Raw genomic sequence first — 18,904 nt, forward strand, 5'->3', positions numbered from 1 at the left:
ATTCAAACCTATACACCACTTGAACATAGATTTAATTGGCTGTATTTGTTTTATAGGATGTTTATGTATTTATACATTTAATGGGGAAGAGGTGGAAATACAATTTGACGTGACACCTGTGTACTACAATGTTACCACGAGGGATCTCCCAAAATTGTCCCTCTGCGTTTCCTATAGTCAGCTGATATTGCCAGGTGAAAGTTCAACCGAACTCTTAAGACAAAATGGAAGTAAATCAGGCAAAACAAGAGCATCTACTTGCTTTAAAAGGTATTTTACTGAGTTAAATAAATGGCAACCGTGTATAAAATAATGGCTTAAGCAATATACTCGCTAGGGTTGCGTTAAACATTTTTAGCTAATGTGGATATCTGAAAAGAGGTTAACATCTGACACTGACAGCTAGCTAACGTTAGCTGATAATGGCTACTGGCTTACAAGCTAGCTGCTAAGCTAACGTCAAATAAGTTTGCTAACTGAACGATGATGAACGAGTTAACTCGCTGACTACCTAGTACATTTACATTTAAGTCATTTAGCAGACGCTCTTATCCAGAGCGACTTACAAATTGGTACATTCACCTTATGATATCCAGTGGAACAACCACTTTACAATAGTGCATCTAAATCTTTTAAGGGGGGGGTTAGAAGGATTACTTTATCCTATCCTAGGTATTCCTTAAAGAGGTGGGGTTTCAGGTGTCTCCGGAAGGTATTATTATTATTATTATTATTATAGTATCGAGTGGTGTTGACGAGTGTCTTTTGTTCTGTTCATTTGCACCAGCTAACCTTAGCTAGCTAGCCAACAATATTATGTCAAATCATTTGCCATGTCATTCATTAAACATGTTGGTAATAAATCCAAAGTTTTTCGCCTATAACTCTCTACTATACCCTTATACTATAACCTATGTATTCTTTATTTAGTTAACGGTGGATTATGTTGTCCTAACTGTATAGCTACGTATTTAGCCAGCCTCTGACATCTTGCTAACGTTAGTTAGGTAGCTCAAATGACCGAATTGTTGTTGATCTGATGATGAGCGTTTCTTACCTGTCCACTACTTGACTATTCACTCAAAAAGTTAGTTTCTTTGAGACCTCAACGTAGCTACAGTGTGCTGAATACACAAGTCTCAGACATTTTGATAGACCCATTCAAATAGCTAGCAACCTGGTATGTGTTACGGTATTATGACTGGTTACCCTAATATCACAGATGGAAGGGGAAGTTATCTTTTGGTATTGTAATAAGCAGCAGCATAATAGAGGATTGGGTGTAGCTAGAACTTTTCCTAAATTATTAATCAGAGAACACCTGACAAAGAAAGACTGCTGTGGCAAAGAGGAATTCTAACATTTATTTGGATAGTAACCTTCAGATGGTTTATAGATCCTCAACTAATCTATCAAATAACTGAAACTAACCACTGATTTGAATCATCTAATCGGGAAAACACTAACCCTAGACCCCTTATTTGAACCTAAACCTAATATTAGCTGTAGCCTCACATGCAGTCTATTTACATGCAACATCTTGCATGCAAGTGAGTTACAGTTGTTAGTTTGTTGATAGTTTGACCATCCGAAGGCCATCTAGGCCTATAGGGGACTATCCAAATAAAGTATGGCCTGAAAAACTTTGTCTGGAAACAACACTAAAGGAGGCTGTACTTATCTGGCAGGCATTAGGATATCAAGGCTGTTTGAGAGAGGTCTAGATTACCCATGGAATTTCCATCTAAAATTGCAAGCAAGTAAACTAGCCTAAGCCTAACTGAACAATCTTTGCTCCCTTGGCTTTCACAGTGATGCGGTTAACAAAACCCACTCTCTTCACTAACATGCCAGTAACATGTGAAGATAGAGACCTCCCAGGTAAGCCTCTTGATTTATTTTACCCCCAACATGTAGTAGAGTTGTAGAATCTTTATTAGGCCTATCCAATTTGCTTTGCTGCAGTGATTCTAAATACATTACATAGGCTATGCCTATAGATATAAATATAGAACATAGAACTAATAGGCTAGTTCCTATGACTATGTGTGGCTCCTGTGTTGCTTAGTTGGTAGAGCATGGCATTTGCAATGCCAAGGATCGTGGGTTCGATTCCCTCTGAGGCCACCCATATCTTTTTTTATACACTCATGACTGGAAGTCGCTTTGAATAAAAGTGTCTGCTAAATGGCATATATTATATTTCAAGTCCACTGTAGGCTTATGGTAAAAGCATTGCTAGAACTGACTACTTCCATGTAGTGCTGTAGATCCCTGGTCCATAACAACACATTCACATGTCCTATTTCTAATTGAAAGCAGTATTCCTCAAAGAGAGAAAAACAGATAGACGATTCTACATTTCACTACCCATGGGAACATTATTTATTACAATACTGCATGCCATTCTATATTCATTGGACCGATATGTATGAGAACATGTAAATCAGCTAAGCTTTCCTTTACTGGGGTTAAGCCTCCAATTAACATTCTAGGCATGACGACAGTGAAATGAATTGAGCCAATACATTGATTAACCTGGAGAAATTATGTGAAGTTGGCGATCAGTAATAAAGCCAGGCAGCCACATCTGTCTGCCTCCTCCACTGAATTACTAAGGTATCCCAGGAATTGCTATGTCTAACCGGCTCCCAAATTTATTCGTGCAGGCCTAAAGAGAATTTACAGTGTTTATTTTTCCTTCTGCCGGAGACCTACCTACTGCAATGTGAGCGCTGTGCTGGTAACCCAACTCCACTCAACCCATAAATCACAGTGACACTTCTGGGTAGGGATGCTATTTATACAGGGGGGAGGATAAAGGCATATCTGGCCGTAAATCAAAATGAACTACTAGAACACGATATAGGAGAAATAAAAATAAGTTGTGAAAGTTTTTATGCCACCCAGCTCTCGTATCTCCCACGCTGCTCATCTAAAGGCTGCCTTTCACTCAAATATTTAGAACGTTGACATTGATCATCAATATTAAAGCTACAAAACTTACAGGGCCCATATGAGGAGACTGACTGACTATTAGACCTGGTAGTTACAGTTTCCATACAGCCATAAAACAAATAATATCTGGAAAACATTTATAGATATAGTCAAACATTTCTGGCATTGTGTCAAGTTCTTTATGTGCCTCAACAACACTTAGCTAGATGCAGTGCCTTCAGAAAGTATTCTCCAAAATGTGTGTTACAGCCTTAATTGAACATTTATTAAATTGAGATTTTGTGTCACTGATCTACACACAGTACCCCATAATGTCAAAGTGGAATTATGTTTTTAGAAATGTTTACAAATTCATTAAAGATTAAAAGAATAAATGTTTTGAGTCAATAAGTATTCAACCCTTTTGTTATGGGAAGCCTAAATAAGTCACAATAAGTTGCATTGACACACTCTGTGAAATAATATTGTTTAACATAATTTTTAAATGACTACCCCATCTCTGTACCCCACACATACAATTACATGTAAGGTCCCTCAGTCGAGCAGTGAATTTCAAGCACAGATTCAACCACAAAGACCAGGGAGGTTTTCCAATGGTTCGCAAAGAAGGGTACCCACCTATTGAAAAAAATAAACAAGCAAAATAACAGACATTGAATAGCCCTTTGAGCATGGTGAAGTTATTCATTACACTTTGGATGGTGTATCAATACACCCAGTCACTACAAAGATACAGGCGCCCTTCCTAACTCAGTTGCCAGAGTGGAAGGAAACCGCTCAGGGATATCGCCATGAGGCCAATGGTGATTTTAAAACACTTGCAGAGTTTAATGGCTGTGATAGATAACTAAGCATGGATAACAACATTGCAGTTACTTCACAATACTAACGTAAATGACAGATTGAAAAGAAGGATACCTGTACAGAATACAAATATTCTATAAACATGCATCCTGTTTGCAATAAGGCACTAAAGTAATATTGCAAAAAATGTGGCAAAAAAATGGTTTTGTCATGAATACAAAGCATTATTTTTTGGGAAAAGCCATCACAACTCATCACTAAGTACCGCTCTTTATATTTTCAAGCATGGTGGTGACTGCATCATGTTATGGGTATGCTTGTCATCGCCAAGGACCAAGGAGTTTTTCAGGATAAAAATAAATGGAATCGAGCTTAGCACAGGCAAAATCCTAGAGGAAAACCTGGTTCAGTATACTTTCCAACAGACGCTGGGAGACAAATTCACCATTCAGCGGGACAATCACCTAAAACACGGCCAAATATACACTGGAGTTGCTTACCAAGACGACATTAAAAGTTCCTGAGTGGCCTAGTTACCGTTTTGATTTAAATCTGCTTGAAACGCTATGTCAATACTTGAAAATGGATGTTTAGCAATGATCAACAACCAACTTGATACGGTGCATTCAGAGTATTCAGACTCCCCTTTTCCACATTTGGTTACGTTACAGCCTTATTCTACAATGGATTTAAAATAATAAAACATTCTCATCAATCTACACACAATACCCCATAATGACAAAGCGAAAACAGGTTTATAGACATTTCTGCAAATGTATTTAAAAAAAAACAACAGATACCTTATTTACATAAGTATTCAGACCCTTTGTTATGAGACTCGAAATTGAGCTCAGGTGCATCCGGTTTCCATTGATCATCCTTGAGATGTTTCTACAACTTAAATTCAATTGATTGGACATGATTTGGAAGGTTCCACAGTGGACAGTGCATGTCAGAGCAAAAACCAAGCCATGAGGTCGAAGGAATTGTCCGTAGAGCTCAGAGACAGGATTGTGTCAAGGCACAGATCTGGGGAAGGGTACCAAAAAATGTCTGCAGCATTGAAGGTCCCCAAGAACACAGTGGCCTCCATCATTCTTCAATGGAAGAAGTTTGGAACCACCAAGACTCTTCCTAGACCTGGCCGCCCAGCCAAACTGAGCAATCGGGGGGGAAGGGCCTTGGTTAGGGAGGTGACCAAGAACCCGATGGTCACTCTGTCAGAGCTCCAAAGTTGACTGCTCCATCTCTGGAGCAGTCCACCAATCAGGCCTTTATGGTAGAGTGGCCAGATGAAAGCCACTCCTCAATAAAAGGCACATGACTGCCCGCTTGAAGTTTGTAAAAAGGCACCTGAAGTACTCAGTCCACGAGAAACAAGAATCTCTGGTGTGATGAAACCAAGATTGAACTATTTGGCCTGAATGCCAAGCATCACGTCTGGAGGAAACCTGGCACCATCAGCTGTTGATGCATGGTGATGGCAGCATCATGCTGTGGGGATGTTTTTCAGCGGCAGGGACTGGGAGACTAGTCAGGATCGAGGGAAATATGAACGGAGCAAAGTACAGAGAGATCCTTGATGAAAACCTGCTCCAGAGTGCTCAGACTGGGAAAAGGTTCACCTTCCAACAGGACAACGACCCTAAGCACACAGCCAAGACAACACAGGAGTGGCTTCGGGACAAGTCTCTGAATATCCTTGAGTGACCCAGCCAGAGCCCAGACTTGAACCCGATCGAACATCTTTGGAGAGACCTGAAAATAGCTGTGGAGCAACACTCCCCATCCAACCTGACAGAGCTTGAGAGGATCTGTGAGAAGAATGGGAGAAACTCCCCAAATACAGGTGTGCCGAGCTTGTAATGTCATACCCAAGAAGACTCGAATCGCTGCCAAAGCTGCTTCAACAACGTACTGAGTAAAGGGTCTGAATACTTATGTAAATTTAATATTCCGTTTTTTCCCCAAAAAAATCTAAAAACTAGTTTTTGCTTTGTCATTATGAGGTATTCTGTGTGATTGATGAGGGGGGACAATTTCATCCATTTTAGAATAAGGCTGTAGCCTAACAAAATAAGGGGAAGGGGTCTGAATACTATCCAAATGCGCTGTAAAATGTACAATCCAGGTGTGCAAAGCTCTTAGGGACTTACCCAGAAAGACTCACAGCTGTAATCGCTGCCAAAGTTGATTCTAAAGTGTTGACTCAGGGGGTTGAATGCTTATCTAGTCAAGATATATTAGTGTTTTTTGTATTTTCTTCCACATTGACAACGTATTTGTGTATATTGTTGAGCAAAAATTACAATTATGTACATTTTAATCCCACTTTGTAACACAACAAAATGTGGAACATGTCAATTGGTGTGAATACTTTCTGAAGGCATTGTATGAGAGTAATTTGTATGTGTGTGTGCATACCTGCGTGCACGTGTGTGTACATGTGCGTGCGTGCATTCTACAGGGGATTTGTTTGGTCGGCTAATGAAAGAGGACCCATCCACTATTAAAGGAGCAGAGGCGTTAATGCTGGGCGAGATGCTCACACTACCTCAGAACTTTGGGTAAATAACACTACAGCAACAACTCTTTGACATATAGAGAAGGATGAAACATGTAGAGGCACACACAACTAGCATTTAACAATCAGACTGGCAGTTTATATCTTTCATTCCCCCTGGCCGATCATTTCTGTCCGTATCTCTTGATCTGTTTCAGTATAGAATCATCACGTTTCTTGCAAGACATCCTTTCACACGAATACTCAGCCTTAATTTTGACCATCATTTTCACCAAAAAGCATTGTCTCGTTTCTGTTCTTCAGTGGGCATGTGAGTCCATTATCTTTGTGTGTGACACTTGTGTAACGATTGTCCTCTACACAGAAATATTTTCCTTGGTGAGACCTTCTCAAGTTACATTAGTGTGCACAATGACAGCACCCAGGAGGTCAAGGACATACTAGTAAAGGTACAGTACAGATATACATCAATCCAATGGAAACATGTTTAACCAATCTCTTTCTCATTGATGAATCCACTTGTCCTATTCACACAATTTTAAGTGAAATCCACATTTTTGTCATGTCTTACAGGCAGACCTTCAGACCAGCTCTCAGAGACTAAACCTATCAGCGTCCAACAACACAGTCACAGAGCTGAAGCCTGAGTCCTGCATCGATGATGTCATTCACCATGAAGTCAAAGAGATTGGAACTCACATGTATGCTTTCCTTTTTGACATGGACTAAATCGGAAATAACATACTTTTGACCATTGCCCTCTGTAATTCTGGGAAAGGGGTGTCACTCGAGACAACATTGGGGAAGATTTACAGCAACACATCTGCAAAGATGGTTAGGAGTTCATTTGAATGCTAATATTCAAGGAATTTTGGTCTCTCTATTCTAGCTTGGTTTGTGCAGTCAGTTATACCACACAGGCGGGAGAGAAGCTATACTTCAGGAAGTTCTTTAAATTTCAGGTGAGTTTCAAAGCGTCCTTTATATGACCTCCCCCATGCTCACTCACAGAGTTATATTAGAAACCAGACCTCAACCCTGAGCAATGTCACAGGTCCATGACAGAGAAAAGGCAATTAACAGTATCACACAAGCTTTGACTTTTGACGACCAAACTATCTCACTACCTACTTACTGTCCTCAGTCTCAGAAAGGATCTGCTCTAAGTCACACAAAGAAACTAAATCCAACTTCTCTTAAAGTTCTCTTATAAGTTTTGTATAAGCTATACTGACCGTTTTTAAATCAAATTTCTTGGCTTATGGATTTGAGCTTTTTCAGAGATAAATGGTGTTATTTTCGAACGTTGTGAAGGGAGGTTTGTTGTCGCTGTTGAATGGAGGAATCTTTTGAGAAATCATTTGAGAAATCGGCGTCATTTAGCTTGCAATCTATTCTCAATCAGGTTCTGAAGCCGCTCGACGTCAAAACCAAGTTCTACAATGCAGAGGTATGTTTTTTTTTCTCTTTCTCTCAGCTGCACTTACCTCACTCTTTTATTACCTGTACCAAAACAATGACGAATACAGTCATCCTACCGACTTATTCAACTTTCCACCTTTGTCAACATGCTAGCTGTCTTCACTCGTACATAGTCAGATCTTTTTCCATACATTTCCACTATCAATTCAGCCTCTGGTTTTTAGATTACATCACAAACATAGAGTTTGCTGTATATCATGTTTCATTCCATGGTCAGGCATTTTCCATTGGTGACACATAGTCAAATAAGCTTTTTATTCTCTCCTTTGCATATTAGTAGCATTTCATTTGTTAGCGTATGAAACAAGATGTATTGTCACTTTCATTTGGCATGTAACCTTCATTTGTTTATGGTCTCTTGTGTTTTTATTTTCTCCATTAGAGTGACCTCAGTTCCGTGGTAATCGTTTTTCTGTTGTCATTGCTCTTAACTCTCGCTTTCTTAATCCTTTTTGTTGCAGCAACGTCTGTCTGTCTTTCTCTGGAGCCAATGAACATGAGCAATGGCAAAATAAGGGGAAAAAATATGAAGAATAAAAACCCCTATAGTAAGACTTTACTTCTCACAAAGGAAACAGATGTGTGATGCTGCTTTAGTAAAGGGTGATCAAATGCTTTTCCCACTATTTTGCCGTTACTCTGTTTTTTTTCTCTTCGCCGCTTGAGCCCTCTCGCTAACTCATCTCTCACAGGACTTGTGCAATCGGGTAGTAGGTGGGCGTGGTGCCAGAGAGATTCATGGGAAATAGAATGGAAGTGCGTTGATCAAACAGTCCATCCTCATAGGGTGAAATCAACATTATGGGTCTAGGCTAGGGCGGGGTTCAAAATTGCACCCTATTGCCTATGTATGCACTGCTTTTGACCAGGGCCCGTAAGGCTCAAAAGTAGTGAACTATATAGTGAATAGGGTGCCATTTCAGACAGAGCCTAGGTCTGTATGATTGTATTGGTGTTTCCATTTCTACAGGTCTTTTGAATGATTGGATTCAAATGTAGATTTGAATGATGGTTTTCAATCAAAATCCAGTACCAATCTCTGATGGGAAAGGATGTTCATTTTAATGATGATTTTAGTGTTGGTGATTAATCTGATTTTATGAATTTATATGTTCACTCTTTATCTAAAATAAACTCTTTCAAGAGTCCGAATAAATCAGATCAAGTAAAACATTCTTCAAATAAGGCTCTGGACAAAAGCTATTTGAGATGTGTCTGATCAGTTTTTTGTGTTGGGTTTGATGCCAGGTCTGTCTCGGCATGGGAGATGTGGAGAGGTGCTCTGCTCTGTAACAATAACCCCAGTCTGTCCGTCCGTCTGGCAGAATGTTTCTGTCCGTGGTCCCTACTTAATCACTAGCCTTTGAATTTCAGGCATGAACTAATCTCTGAGCACTCCTCTGTTCAGTTGAGTACTAATCCACTCCTCAAAGGTAAACTGAGCAGACTTTGCTACTCCATTTTGGCCCTGCTGGTTGATTTTGATAGGACTGACAAAGGTATGAAAACCCTGTCTTAACGGGGTTCTAATGATGTCTGAATATTTCGGACACATTCATACATGCCAAAATCTAGTGTAATTTATACAGGTACTTCATGGTGTTTTCTAGAATCTAACTGTATAAATCACATGCTTTCAGAAAATCTGACACACTAGGCCTAAATGAAATCTACAGTTTCCCCTTGAGGGGCCAATACGTTGTAAAGTACATTGAAAGGAATTGAAGTCAAAGTGCTGCCCAGTTAAGTCCTTTTGAGGAGTTGTTCCTCTAGTTAGCGGCTAATGTTAGAGCTGACCCCTTACCCCCACCCCCAGACAGACGAGGTGTTTCTCGAGGCCCAGATCCAGAACATCACCACGTCACCCATGTTCATGGAGAAAGTGTCCCTGGAGCCCTCCATGATGTACAATGTCACCGAGCTCAACACCGTGGAGACTGGGGACGAAGGGTAAGGGACACACACACACACATTTTAGTGTTATGTTTGGATTGTACAGTAAAAAGGCAGTAATATAAGAAAGATACATGTGAAGAGGAGAAAGCGAATTCGACAAGAGTTTATCTGTATAGATTATGCTAGCATGATATCTTGTTTTTTTCTAGTGTACATTTTCTTGTGTTATTTTACAGCTTTTTTTTGTTGAGACATTTTGACTGTGAAAGCTGTATGACTATTCTGATCGAAGTCTATGCTGCGTACAAAATACAGCATTCACTCGGCCAGGTCTTCTCACAGTAGGTCAAGGCGCCCCTACTATGTCAAAGGTAATAGGTTTTCAGTGTCAGCTCAGACTCTCCACCCTGACTGTGTTCCAGAACATCTACATTTGGGAAGATGTCTTATCTGCAGCCCATGGACACGCGCCAGTACCTCTACTGCCTGAAGCCCAAATCTGAGTTTGCAGAGAAGGCGGGCGTCATCAAGGGCGTGACGGTCATCGGTAAACTGGACATTGTGTGGAAGACCAACTTAGGAGAGAAAGGAAGGCTGCAGACAAGCCAGCTACAGAGAATGGTACCAGAGCATTCTCAGTCACATGATATGGTTCTTAGTTAAAGTATATGGTTGTTGCATAACAGGACATTCTCAGTCTCAATGCTGTGGTTGTCTTTGTTGAGTGGTGTTGATGGTCTTGTCAGTCATACCTGGGCTGTTGACAAAATGTGAATCATTGGACAATTACAATGACATAGCTCAAAATGAAGATTATATTCTCAGTTGGATAATGTAGTCATTCTACAGTTTCCAAATTTGTCGATGCGCTTCTTGTGAGCCTAAAACAAAGAAAATCGGTCCAAAATGTATCTGCTATTGCCTGGATCGGACAGTGTAATAACTACATTTGTGTTAACCCAGTATGAATTGGTTTTTCTCTTGTATCCTTATTAAACAATGTAAAAACTCCAGCATACCGGTAATCTGGATGCTTCCATCAATATAATGGATCTTATTTATCAACGTTTTGGTCTCAGTCGACCTTCAACAGGGTATTGTTTTTCCACTTGTCTCTGCCAGGCTCCAGGTTATGGAGACGTCAGACTATCACTGGAGATGATCCCAGACACCGTCAACCTAGAGGAACCCTTCGACATCACCTGTAAAATCACCAACTGCAGGTATAATCATATGGATGGATGGACCTACAGTACCTGTCAAAAGTTTGGACACACCTACTCATTCCAGGGTTTTTCTTTATTTTTACAATTTTTCACATTGAGAATAATAGTGAAGACAAAAATATGAAATAACACATATGGAATCATGTAGTAACCAAAAACGTGTTAAACAAATCAAGATATTTTGTGTTTGAGAATCTTCAAAGTAGCCACCCTTTGCCTTGATGACAGCTTTGCACACTCTTGCCATTCTCTCAACCAACTTCATGAGGTAGTCACCTGGAATGCATTTCAATTAACAGGTGTGCCTTGTTAAAAGTTCATTTGTGGAATTTCTTTCCTTCTCAATGTGTTTTAGCCAATCAGTTGTGTTTTGACAAGGTAGGGGTGGTATACAGAAGATGGTCCTATTTCGTAAAAGACCAAGTCATTATTATGGCAAGAACAGCTCAAATAAGCAAAGAGAAACGTCAGTCCATCATTACTTTAGGACATGAAGGTCAATCAATCTGGAAAATTTCAAGAACTTTAAAAGTTATTTCAAGTGCAGTTGCAAAAACCATCCAGCGCTATGATGAAACTGGCTCTCATGAGGACTTCCACAGGAAAGGAAGACCCAGAGTTACCTCTGCTGCAGAGGATAAGTTCATTAGAGTTACTAGCCTCAGAAATTGCTGCCCAAATAAATGCTTCAGAGTTCAAGTAACAGGCACATCTCAACATCAACTGTTCAGAGACTGCGTAAATCAGACCTTCATGGTCGAATTACTGTGAAGAAACCACTACTAAAGGACCAGTAAGAAGAAGAGACTTGCTTGGGCAAAGAAACACGAGCAATGGACATTAGACCGGTGGAAATCTGTCCTTTGGTCTGATGAGTCCAAATTTGAGATTTTTGGTTCTAACTGCCGTGTCTTTGTGAGACGCAGAGTAGGTGAACGGATGATCTCTGCATGTGTGGTTCCCACCGTGAAGCATGGAGGAGGAGGTGTGGGGGTGCTTTGCCCATTGACACTGTCTGTGATTTGTTTAGAATTCAAGGCACACTTAACCAGCACGGCTACCACAGCATTCTGCAGCGATACACTAACCATCTGGTGTGCGCTTAGTGGAACTGTCATTTGATTTTCAACAGGACAATGACCCAACACACCTCCAGGCTGTGTAAGGGCTATTTGACCAAGAAGGAGAGTGATGGAGTGCTGCATCAGATGACCTGGCCTCCACAATCACCCGACCTCAACCCAATTGAGATGGTTTGGGATGAGTTGGACCGCAGAGTGAAGGAATAGCAGCCAACAAGTGCTCAACATATGAGGGAACTCCTTCAAGACTGTTGGAAAAGCATTCCAGGTGAAGCTGGTTGAAAGAATGCCAAGAGTGTGCAAAGCTGTCATCAAGGCAAAGGGTGGCTACTTTGAAAAATCTAAAATCTATTTTGATTTGTTTCACACTTTTTTGGTTACTACATGATTCCATATGTGTTATTTCGTAGTTTTGATGTCTTCACTATTATTCTACAATGTAGAAAATAGTAACAATAAAGAAATAACCTTGAATGAGTAGGTGTTTCCAAACTTTTGACTGGTAGTGTATGTATAATTCAATTACATGTTTTATTTTACTAGGCACGTCAAGTAATAACAAATTCTTATTTACATTGACAGTCTGGCAAGAGGCAAAAGGCCTCGTGGGGAAGGGGTGGGGATTAAAAGAAAGTGTAAGAGAAAATTGACAACATGGACAGAACAGACTTGGCAAAGTACATATACATCAGCAGACAGACAGTGGAAACAAAGCACAACAAGACGAGACACAACTACGCTACATGAAGGGAGACCTATGGCAACAACACAATGTGGTACAAGCATTAATAAGGGCAGACAACAACACATGGTACAAGCATTAATAAGAGCAGACAACCACACAACATGGTACAAGCATTAGTAAGGGCAGATAACACGACATGGTACAAGCATTAGTAAGGGCAGATAACACGACATGGTACAAGCATTAATAAGGGCAGATAACACAACATGGTACAAGCATTAATAAGGGCAGACAAAGGCATGCGGGACAAAGTAGGCATAGACGAAGCACATCAAGACAAGAAGGGATCTCACAAAACATGGCAGACCACAATACAAGCAGCATAGCACAAATAATAGCGGTGCAAACATACAGTCGTGGCAAAAGTTTTGAGAATGACACAAATATTAATTTCCACAAAGTTTGCTGCTTCAGTGTCTTTAGATATTTTTGTCAGATGTTACTATGGAATACTGAAGTATAATTACAAGCATTTCATAAGTGTCAAAGGCTTTTATTGACAATTACATGAAGTTGATGCAAAGAGTCAATATTTGCAGTGTTGACCCTTCTTTTTCAAGACCTCTGCAATCTGCCCTGGCATGCTGTCAATTAACTTCTGGGCCACATCCTGACTGATGGCAGCCCATTCTTGCATAATCAATGCTTGGAGTTTGTCAGAATTTGTGGGTTTTTGTTTGTCCACCCACCTCTTGAGGATTGACCACAAGTTCTCAATGGGATTAAGGTCTGGGGAGTTTCCTGGCCATGGACCGCAAAATATCGATGTTTTGTTCCCTGAGGAACTTAGTTATCACTTTTGCCTTATGGAAAGTTGCTCCATCATACTGGAAAAGGCATTGTTCGTCACCAAACTGTTCCTGGATGGTTGGGAGAAGTTGCTCTCGGAGGATATGTTGGTACCATTCTTTATTCATGGCTGTGTTCTTAGGCAAAATTGTGAGTGAGCCCACTCCCTTGGCTGAGAAGCAACCCCACACATGAATGGTCTCAGGATGCTTTACTGTTGGGCATGACACAGGACTGATGGTAGCGCTCACCTTGTCTTCTCCGGAAAAGCTTTTTTCCGCATGCCCCAAACAATTGGAAAGGGCATTCATCAGAGAAAATGACTTTAACCCAGTCCTCAGCAGTCCAATCCCTGTACCTTTTGCAGAATATCAGTCTGTCCCTGATGTTTTTCCTGGAGAGAAGTGGCTTCTTTGCTGCCCTTCTTGACACCAAGCCATCCTCCAAAAGTCTTTGCCTCACTGTGCGTGCAGATGCACTCACACCTGCCTGCTGCCATTCCTGAGCAATCTCTGTACTGGTGGTGCCCTTATCCCGCTGCTGAATCAACTTTAGGAGACGGTCCTGGTGCTTGCTGGACTTTCTTGGGCGCCCTGAAGCCTTTTTCACAATATTTGAACCGCTTTCCTTGAAGTTCTTGATGATCCGATAAATGGTTGATTTAGGTGCAATCTTACTGGCAGCAATAAGCTCTTTTTGTGCAATGCAATGATAACGGCACGTGTTTCCTTGCAGGTAGCCATGGTTGACAGAGGAAGAACAATGATTCCAAGCACCACCCTCATTTTGAAGCTTCCAGTCTGTTATTCGAACTCAATCAGCATGACAGAGTGATCTCCAGCCTTGTCCTCTTCAACACTCACACCTGTGTTAACGAGAGAATCACTGACATGATGTCAGCTGGTCCTTTTGTGGCAGGGCTGAAATGTAGTGGAAATATTTTTTGGGGATTCAGTTCATTTGCATGGCAAAGAGGGACTTTGCAATTAATTGCAGTTCATCTGATCACTCTTCATAACATTCTGGAGTATGTGCAAATTGCCATCATACAAACTGAGGCAGCAGACTTCATGAAAATTAATATTTGTGTCATTCTCAAAACTTTTGGCCTCAACTGTTCAGTAAACAGACACCACAATCAGCAGCCTACATTATTTGTTTGTGTAACAGCTACAGCTGTCAGTGAAAATGTCCATGACTGAGTCCTTCAAAACTGAGACAGAGACATAACTTTCCAGCTTAAATGTTTTTTATAAATTGTTCCAGTCGCTAGCTGCAGCTAACTGAAAAGAGGAGCGACCCAGGGATGTGTTTGCTTTGGGGACTGTTAATAGAATGTGAATAGCAGATCAGGGGCTGTAATTAGAGGATGAGGGTTGTAATGGGTATCTCAGCACACCATCTTAAATCGTGCAGTAGAGTTTAGTCGGCTAGGGGGAGTGAGGCCTAAGAGGGTTTTGTAGATGAGCATCAACCAGTGGATTTTGCATCTTGTATAAAGAGATGGCCAATTTACAGAGAAATACAAAGTACTGTGATGTGTTCTTTAAGGAGCATTGGTGGCAAATCTGATGGCCGAGTTGTGTGTGTTGTTGCAGTGAGAGGACCATGGACCTGGTGCTGGAGATGTGTAACACCCGCTCCATCCACTGGTGTGGTGTATCAGGGAGACAGCTGGGCAAAGTCAGCCCCAGTGCCTCGCTCTCTCTGCCCCTCAAACTCCTCTCCTCTGTCCAGGGCCTGCAAGTAGGTGTCCACTTCTTCACATTAGAATACATTGTAACACTAAGCATAGCTAAGTCTTATTACAGTATGTTATGCTATTACTGTTAACATTTGCAGTCAACAATCGGTTGGTAATTGTAGCTAATCACCATTTGCTTGTGTTTCAGAGTATATCTGGCCTGAGACTGACCGACACATTTCTGAAGAGGACTTATGAATACGATGACATTGCACAGGTGTGTGTGGTCTGTCCATACATGAGCCGTGAGAGCTAAGACTCTTCTAGAACTGAGCACTATACATCTCAATGGACCAACTACCAAACTTTGCACCTATACAGTGAGGGAAAAAAGTATTTGATCCCCTGCTGATTTTGTACGTTTGCCCACTGACAAAGAAATGATCAGGCTATAATTTTAATGGTAGGTTTATTTGAACAGTGAGAGACAGAATAACAACAAAAAAATCCAGAAAAACGCATGTCAAAAATGTTATAAATTCATTTGCATTTTAATGAGGGAAATAAGTATTTGACCCCCTCTCAATCAGAAAGATTTCTGGCTCCCAGGTGTCTTTTATACAGGTAACGAGCTGAGATTAGGAGCACACTCTTAAAGGGAGTGCTCCTAATCTCAGTTTGTTGCCTGTATAAAAGACAACCTGTCCACAGAAGCAATCAATCAATCAGATTCCAAACTCTCCACCATGGCCAAGACCAAAGAGCTCTCCAAGGATGACAGGGACAAGATTGTAGACCTACACAAGGCTGGAATGGGCTACAAGACCATCGCCAAGCAGCTTGGTGAGAAGGTGACAACAGTTGGTGCGATTATTCACCAATGGAAGAAACACAAAAGAACTGTCAATCTCCCTCGGCCTGGGGCTCCATGCAAGATCTCACCTCGTGGAGTTGCAATGATCATGAGAACGGTGAGGAATCAGCCCAGAACTACACGAGACGACCTTGTCAATGATCTCAAGGCAGCTGGGACCATAGTCACCAACAAAACAATTGGTAACACACTACGCCGTGAAGGACTGAAATCCTGCAGCGCCCGCAAGGTCCCCCTGCTCAAGAAAGCACATATACATGCCCATCTGAAGTTTGCCAGTGAACATCTGAATGATTCAGGGGACAATTGGGTGAAAGTGTTGTGGTCAGATGAGACCAAAATGGAGCTCTTTGGCATCAACTCAACTCGCCGTGTTTGGAGGAGGAGGAATGCTACCTATGACCCCAAGAACACCATCCCCACCGTCAACATGGAGGTGGAAACATTATGCTTTGGGGGTGTTTTTCTGCTAAGGGGACAGGACAACTTCACCGCATCAAAGGGATGATGGACGGGGCCATGTACCGTCAAATCTTGGGTGAGAACCTCCTTCCCTCAGCCAGGGCATTGAAAATGGGTCGTGGATGGGTATTCCAGCATGACAATGACCCAAAACACACGGCCAAGGCAACAAAGGAGTGGCTCAAGAAGAAGCACATTAAGGTCCTGGAGTGGCCTAGCCAGTCTCCAGACCTTAATCCCATAGAAAATCTGTGGAGGGAGCTGAAGGTTCGAGTTGCCAAACGTCAGCCTCGAAACCTTAATGACTTGGAGATGATCTGCAAAGAGGAGTGGGACAAAATCCCTCCTGAGATGTGTGCAAACCTGGTGGCCAACTACAAGAAACATCTGACCTCTGTGATTGCCAACAAGGGTTTTGCCACCAAGTGCTAAGTCATGTTTTGCAGAGCGGTCAAATACTTATTTCCCTCATTAAAATGCAAATCATTTTCTAACATTTTTGACATGCGTTTTTCTGGATTTTTTTGTTGTTATTCTGTCTCTCACTGCTCAAATAAACCTACCATTAAAATTATAGACTGATCATTTCTTTGTCAGTGGGCAAAGTTACAAAATTAGCAGGGGATCAAATACTTTTTCCCCTCACTGTATCATCAGTACACACCCCAAGCTGATCATGTTTTAACAGATGTTTTTGTTTTCTTTCCAAAAAAATTATGATTTTAAATTAATGTGCATTTAAATGTGAATAAAAAACGTTAACTCAATCCCTAGTTTGTTGTGCTTCGCTAAAATCTTTATCATTATTCTGCACTAGAAGTACAAATCTGTCTCCAAAGTGATTTAATTATATGATTTCACTACAAGACTCAGAACTCAAAAATTATCAATTTCAAGACATTTTATTGAGACGTATATTTGTTGACCAAACATTATGCTTCTCTGTTTTACACAATATTCATTAGCTTCAATTAAGTGTCTGACAAATATCAGATGGAAAAGCATGCAAAATCAATAAGGCTGAATAAGTCCCATACTATCAACATTGTTTCAGTGATGTCAAATGAAATAGAATCAAAAGGGAAATGGCATTGACATATTTGTGTGTTTGCTATGGTTGCAATAATTAGTAAATACAGGGTGAGGGTAGGGGGTGCAGACATGGTCACTATACATACTTTCTTTTATCTTCAAATTAGCAGTCTGATAATTGCTATCCAAAGCAATGATAGAGATCCACATGATCAAGGCTTAGGGTCTTTGTTTCACCCAACAGTAACTATAACAAATCATTTGGTACAAAAATAACTGTCTGAACATGATAGGATAGAAAACAATGTAACCCTGCTGTCTGTCGTGTGTAACTCATGTAGTCATGAGAAAAAGGAATGTGCTCCCAGTTCAAATACTTCACAGATGCATCCTTTATCCCTTTCACTCCTTCCTGAACAACCCCTTCCTCCATTTCTCTCCTTCCTTAATTCATTCCTCCCTTTCACTCCTTCCTTAACTCCCTTTCTGTCCTTCATTAGTCCCTCCCTCTCTTTCTCTCCTTCCTTCTTTAATTCCTTCCTCCCTTTCACTCAATGCAATTACTGAAAGCAATTTTAAGTCAAATCCTGGGGTCAGTTCTGAAAGGAGCAATTTTACAGAACGTGAAGATGTATCTGTTATACACAATACAGTTCTAATTGCCTGTCATGTACAGTGCCTGTCCAAAGTTTGGACACACCTACTCATTCCAGGATTTTTCTTTATTTTTACTATGTTCTATTATTGTAGAATAATAAAGAAGACATCAAAACTATAAAATAACACATATGGAATCATGTAGTAACCAAAAAAAGCATTTAACAAATCAAAATATATTTTATATTTGAGATTCTTCAAAGTAGCCACCCTTTGCCTTGATGACAGCTTTGCACACTCTTGGGGTTCTCTCAACCAACTTCATGGGGTAGTCACCTGGAATGCATTTTAATTAACAGATGTGCCTTGTTAAAAGTTAATTTGTGGAATTTCTTTCCTTAATGTGTTCGAGCCAATCAGTTGTGTTGTGACAAGGTAGGGGTGGTATACAGAAGATAGCCCTATTTCGTAAAAGACCATGTCCATATTATGCCAAGAACAGCTCAAATAAGCAAAGAGAAATGACAGTCCATCATTATTTCAAGAGATGAAGGTCAGTCAATCCGGAAAATTTCTAGAACTTTGAACATTTCTTCAAGTGCAGTCTCAAAACCCATCAACCTCTATGATAAAACTGGCTCTCATGAGGACCGCCACAGGAAAGGAAGACCCAGAGTTATTTAGAATTCAAGGCACACTTAACCAGCACGGCTACCACAGCATTCTGCAGTGATACGCCATCCCATCTG

At 40.8% G+C, this 18,904-nt stretch overlaps 1 protein-coding gene across 2 annotated transcripts; it reads left to right on the forward strand.

The window, feature by feature from the left end:
• The first annotated feature begins 149 nt into the window (after positions 1-149).
• Positions 150-17,293, forward strand: trappc13 (trafficking protein particle complex subunit 13). 2 transcript variants are annotated; one of them, XM_014137050.3, is made up of 13 exons: positions 150-270; positions 1,813-1,881; positions 6,230-6,329; positions 6,651-6,735; positions 6,860-6,987; positions 7,176-7,248; positions 7,692-7,736; positions 8,151-8,168; positions 9,585-9,718; positions 10,087-10,285; positions 10,787-10,887; positions 15,105-15,252; positions 15,399-17,293. In XM_014137050.3, exons 1-13 carry the CDS (start codon positions 225-227, stop codon positions 15,504-15,506), a joined length of 1,254 nt encoding a protein of 417 aa, XP_013992525.1. In that variant the 5' UTR covers positions 150-224; the 3' UTR covers positions 15,507-17,293. The 2 variants fall into 2 exon arrangements, with proteins under 2 accessions (XP_013992525.1, XP_013992534.1); XM_014137059.3 differs by lacking the exon at positions 8,151-8,168.
• Positions 17,294-18,904: the final 1,611 nt, after the last annotated feature.

This window comes from Salmo salar, chromosome 01 (genome assembly GCF_965601325.2).
Source record: "Salmo salar chromosome 01, fSalSal1, whole genome shotgun sequence".
Classification (NCBI taxonomy): Eukaryota; Metazoa; Chordata; class Actinopteri; order Salmoniformes; family Salmonidae; genus Salmo; species Salmo salar.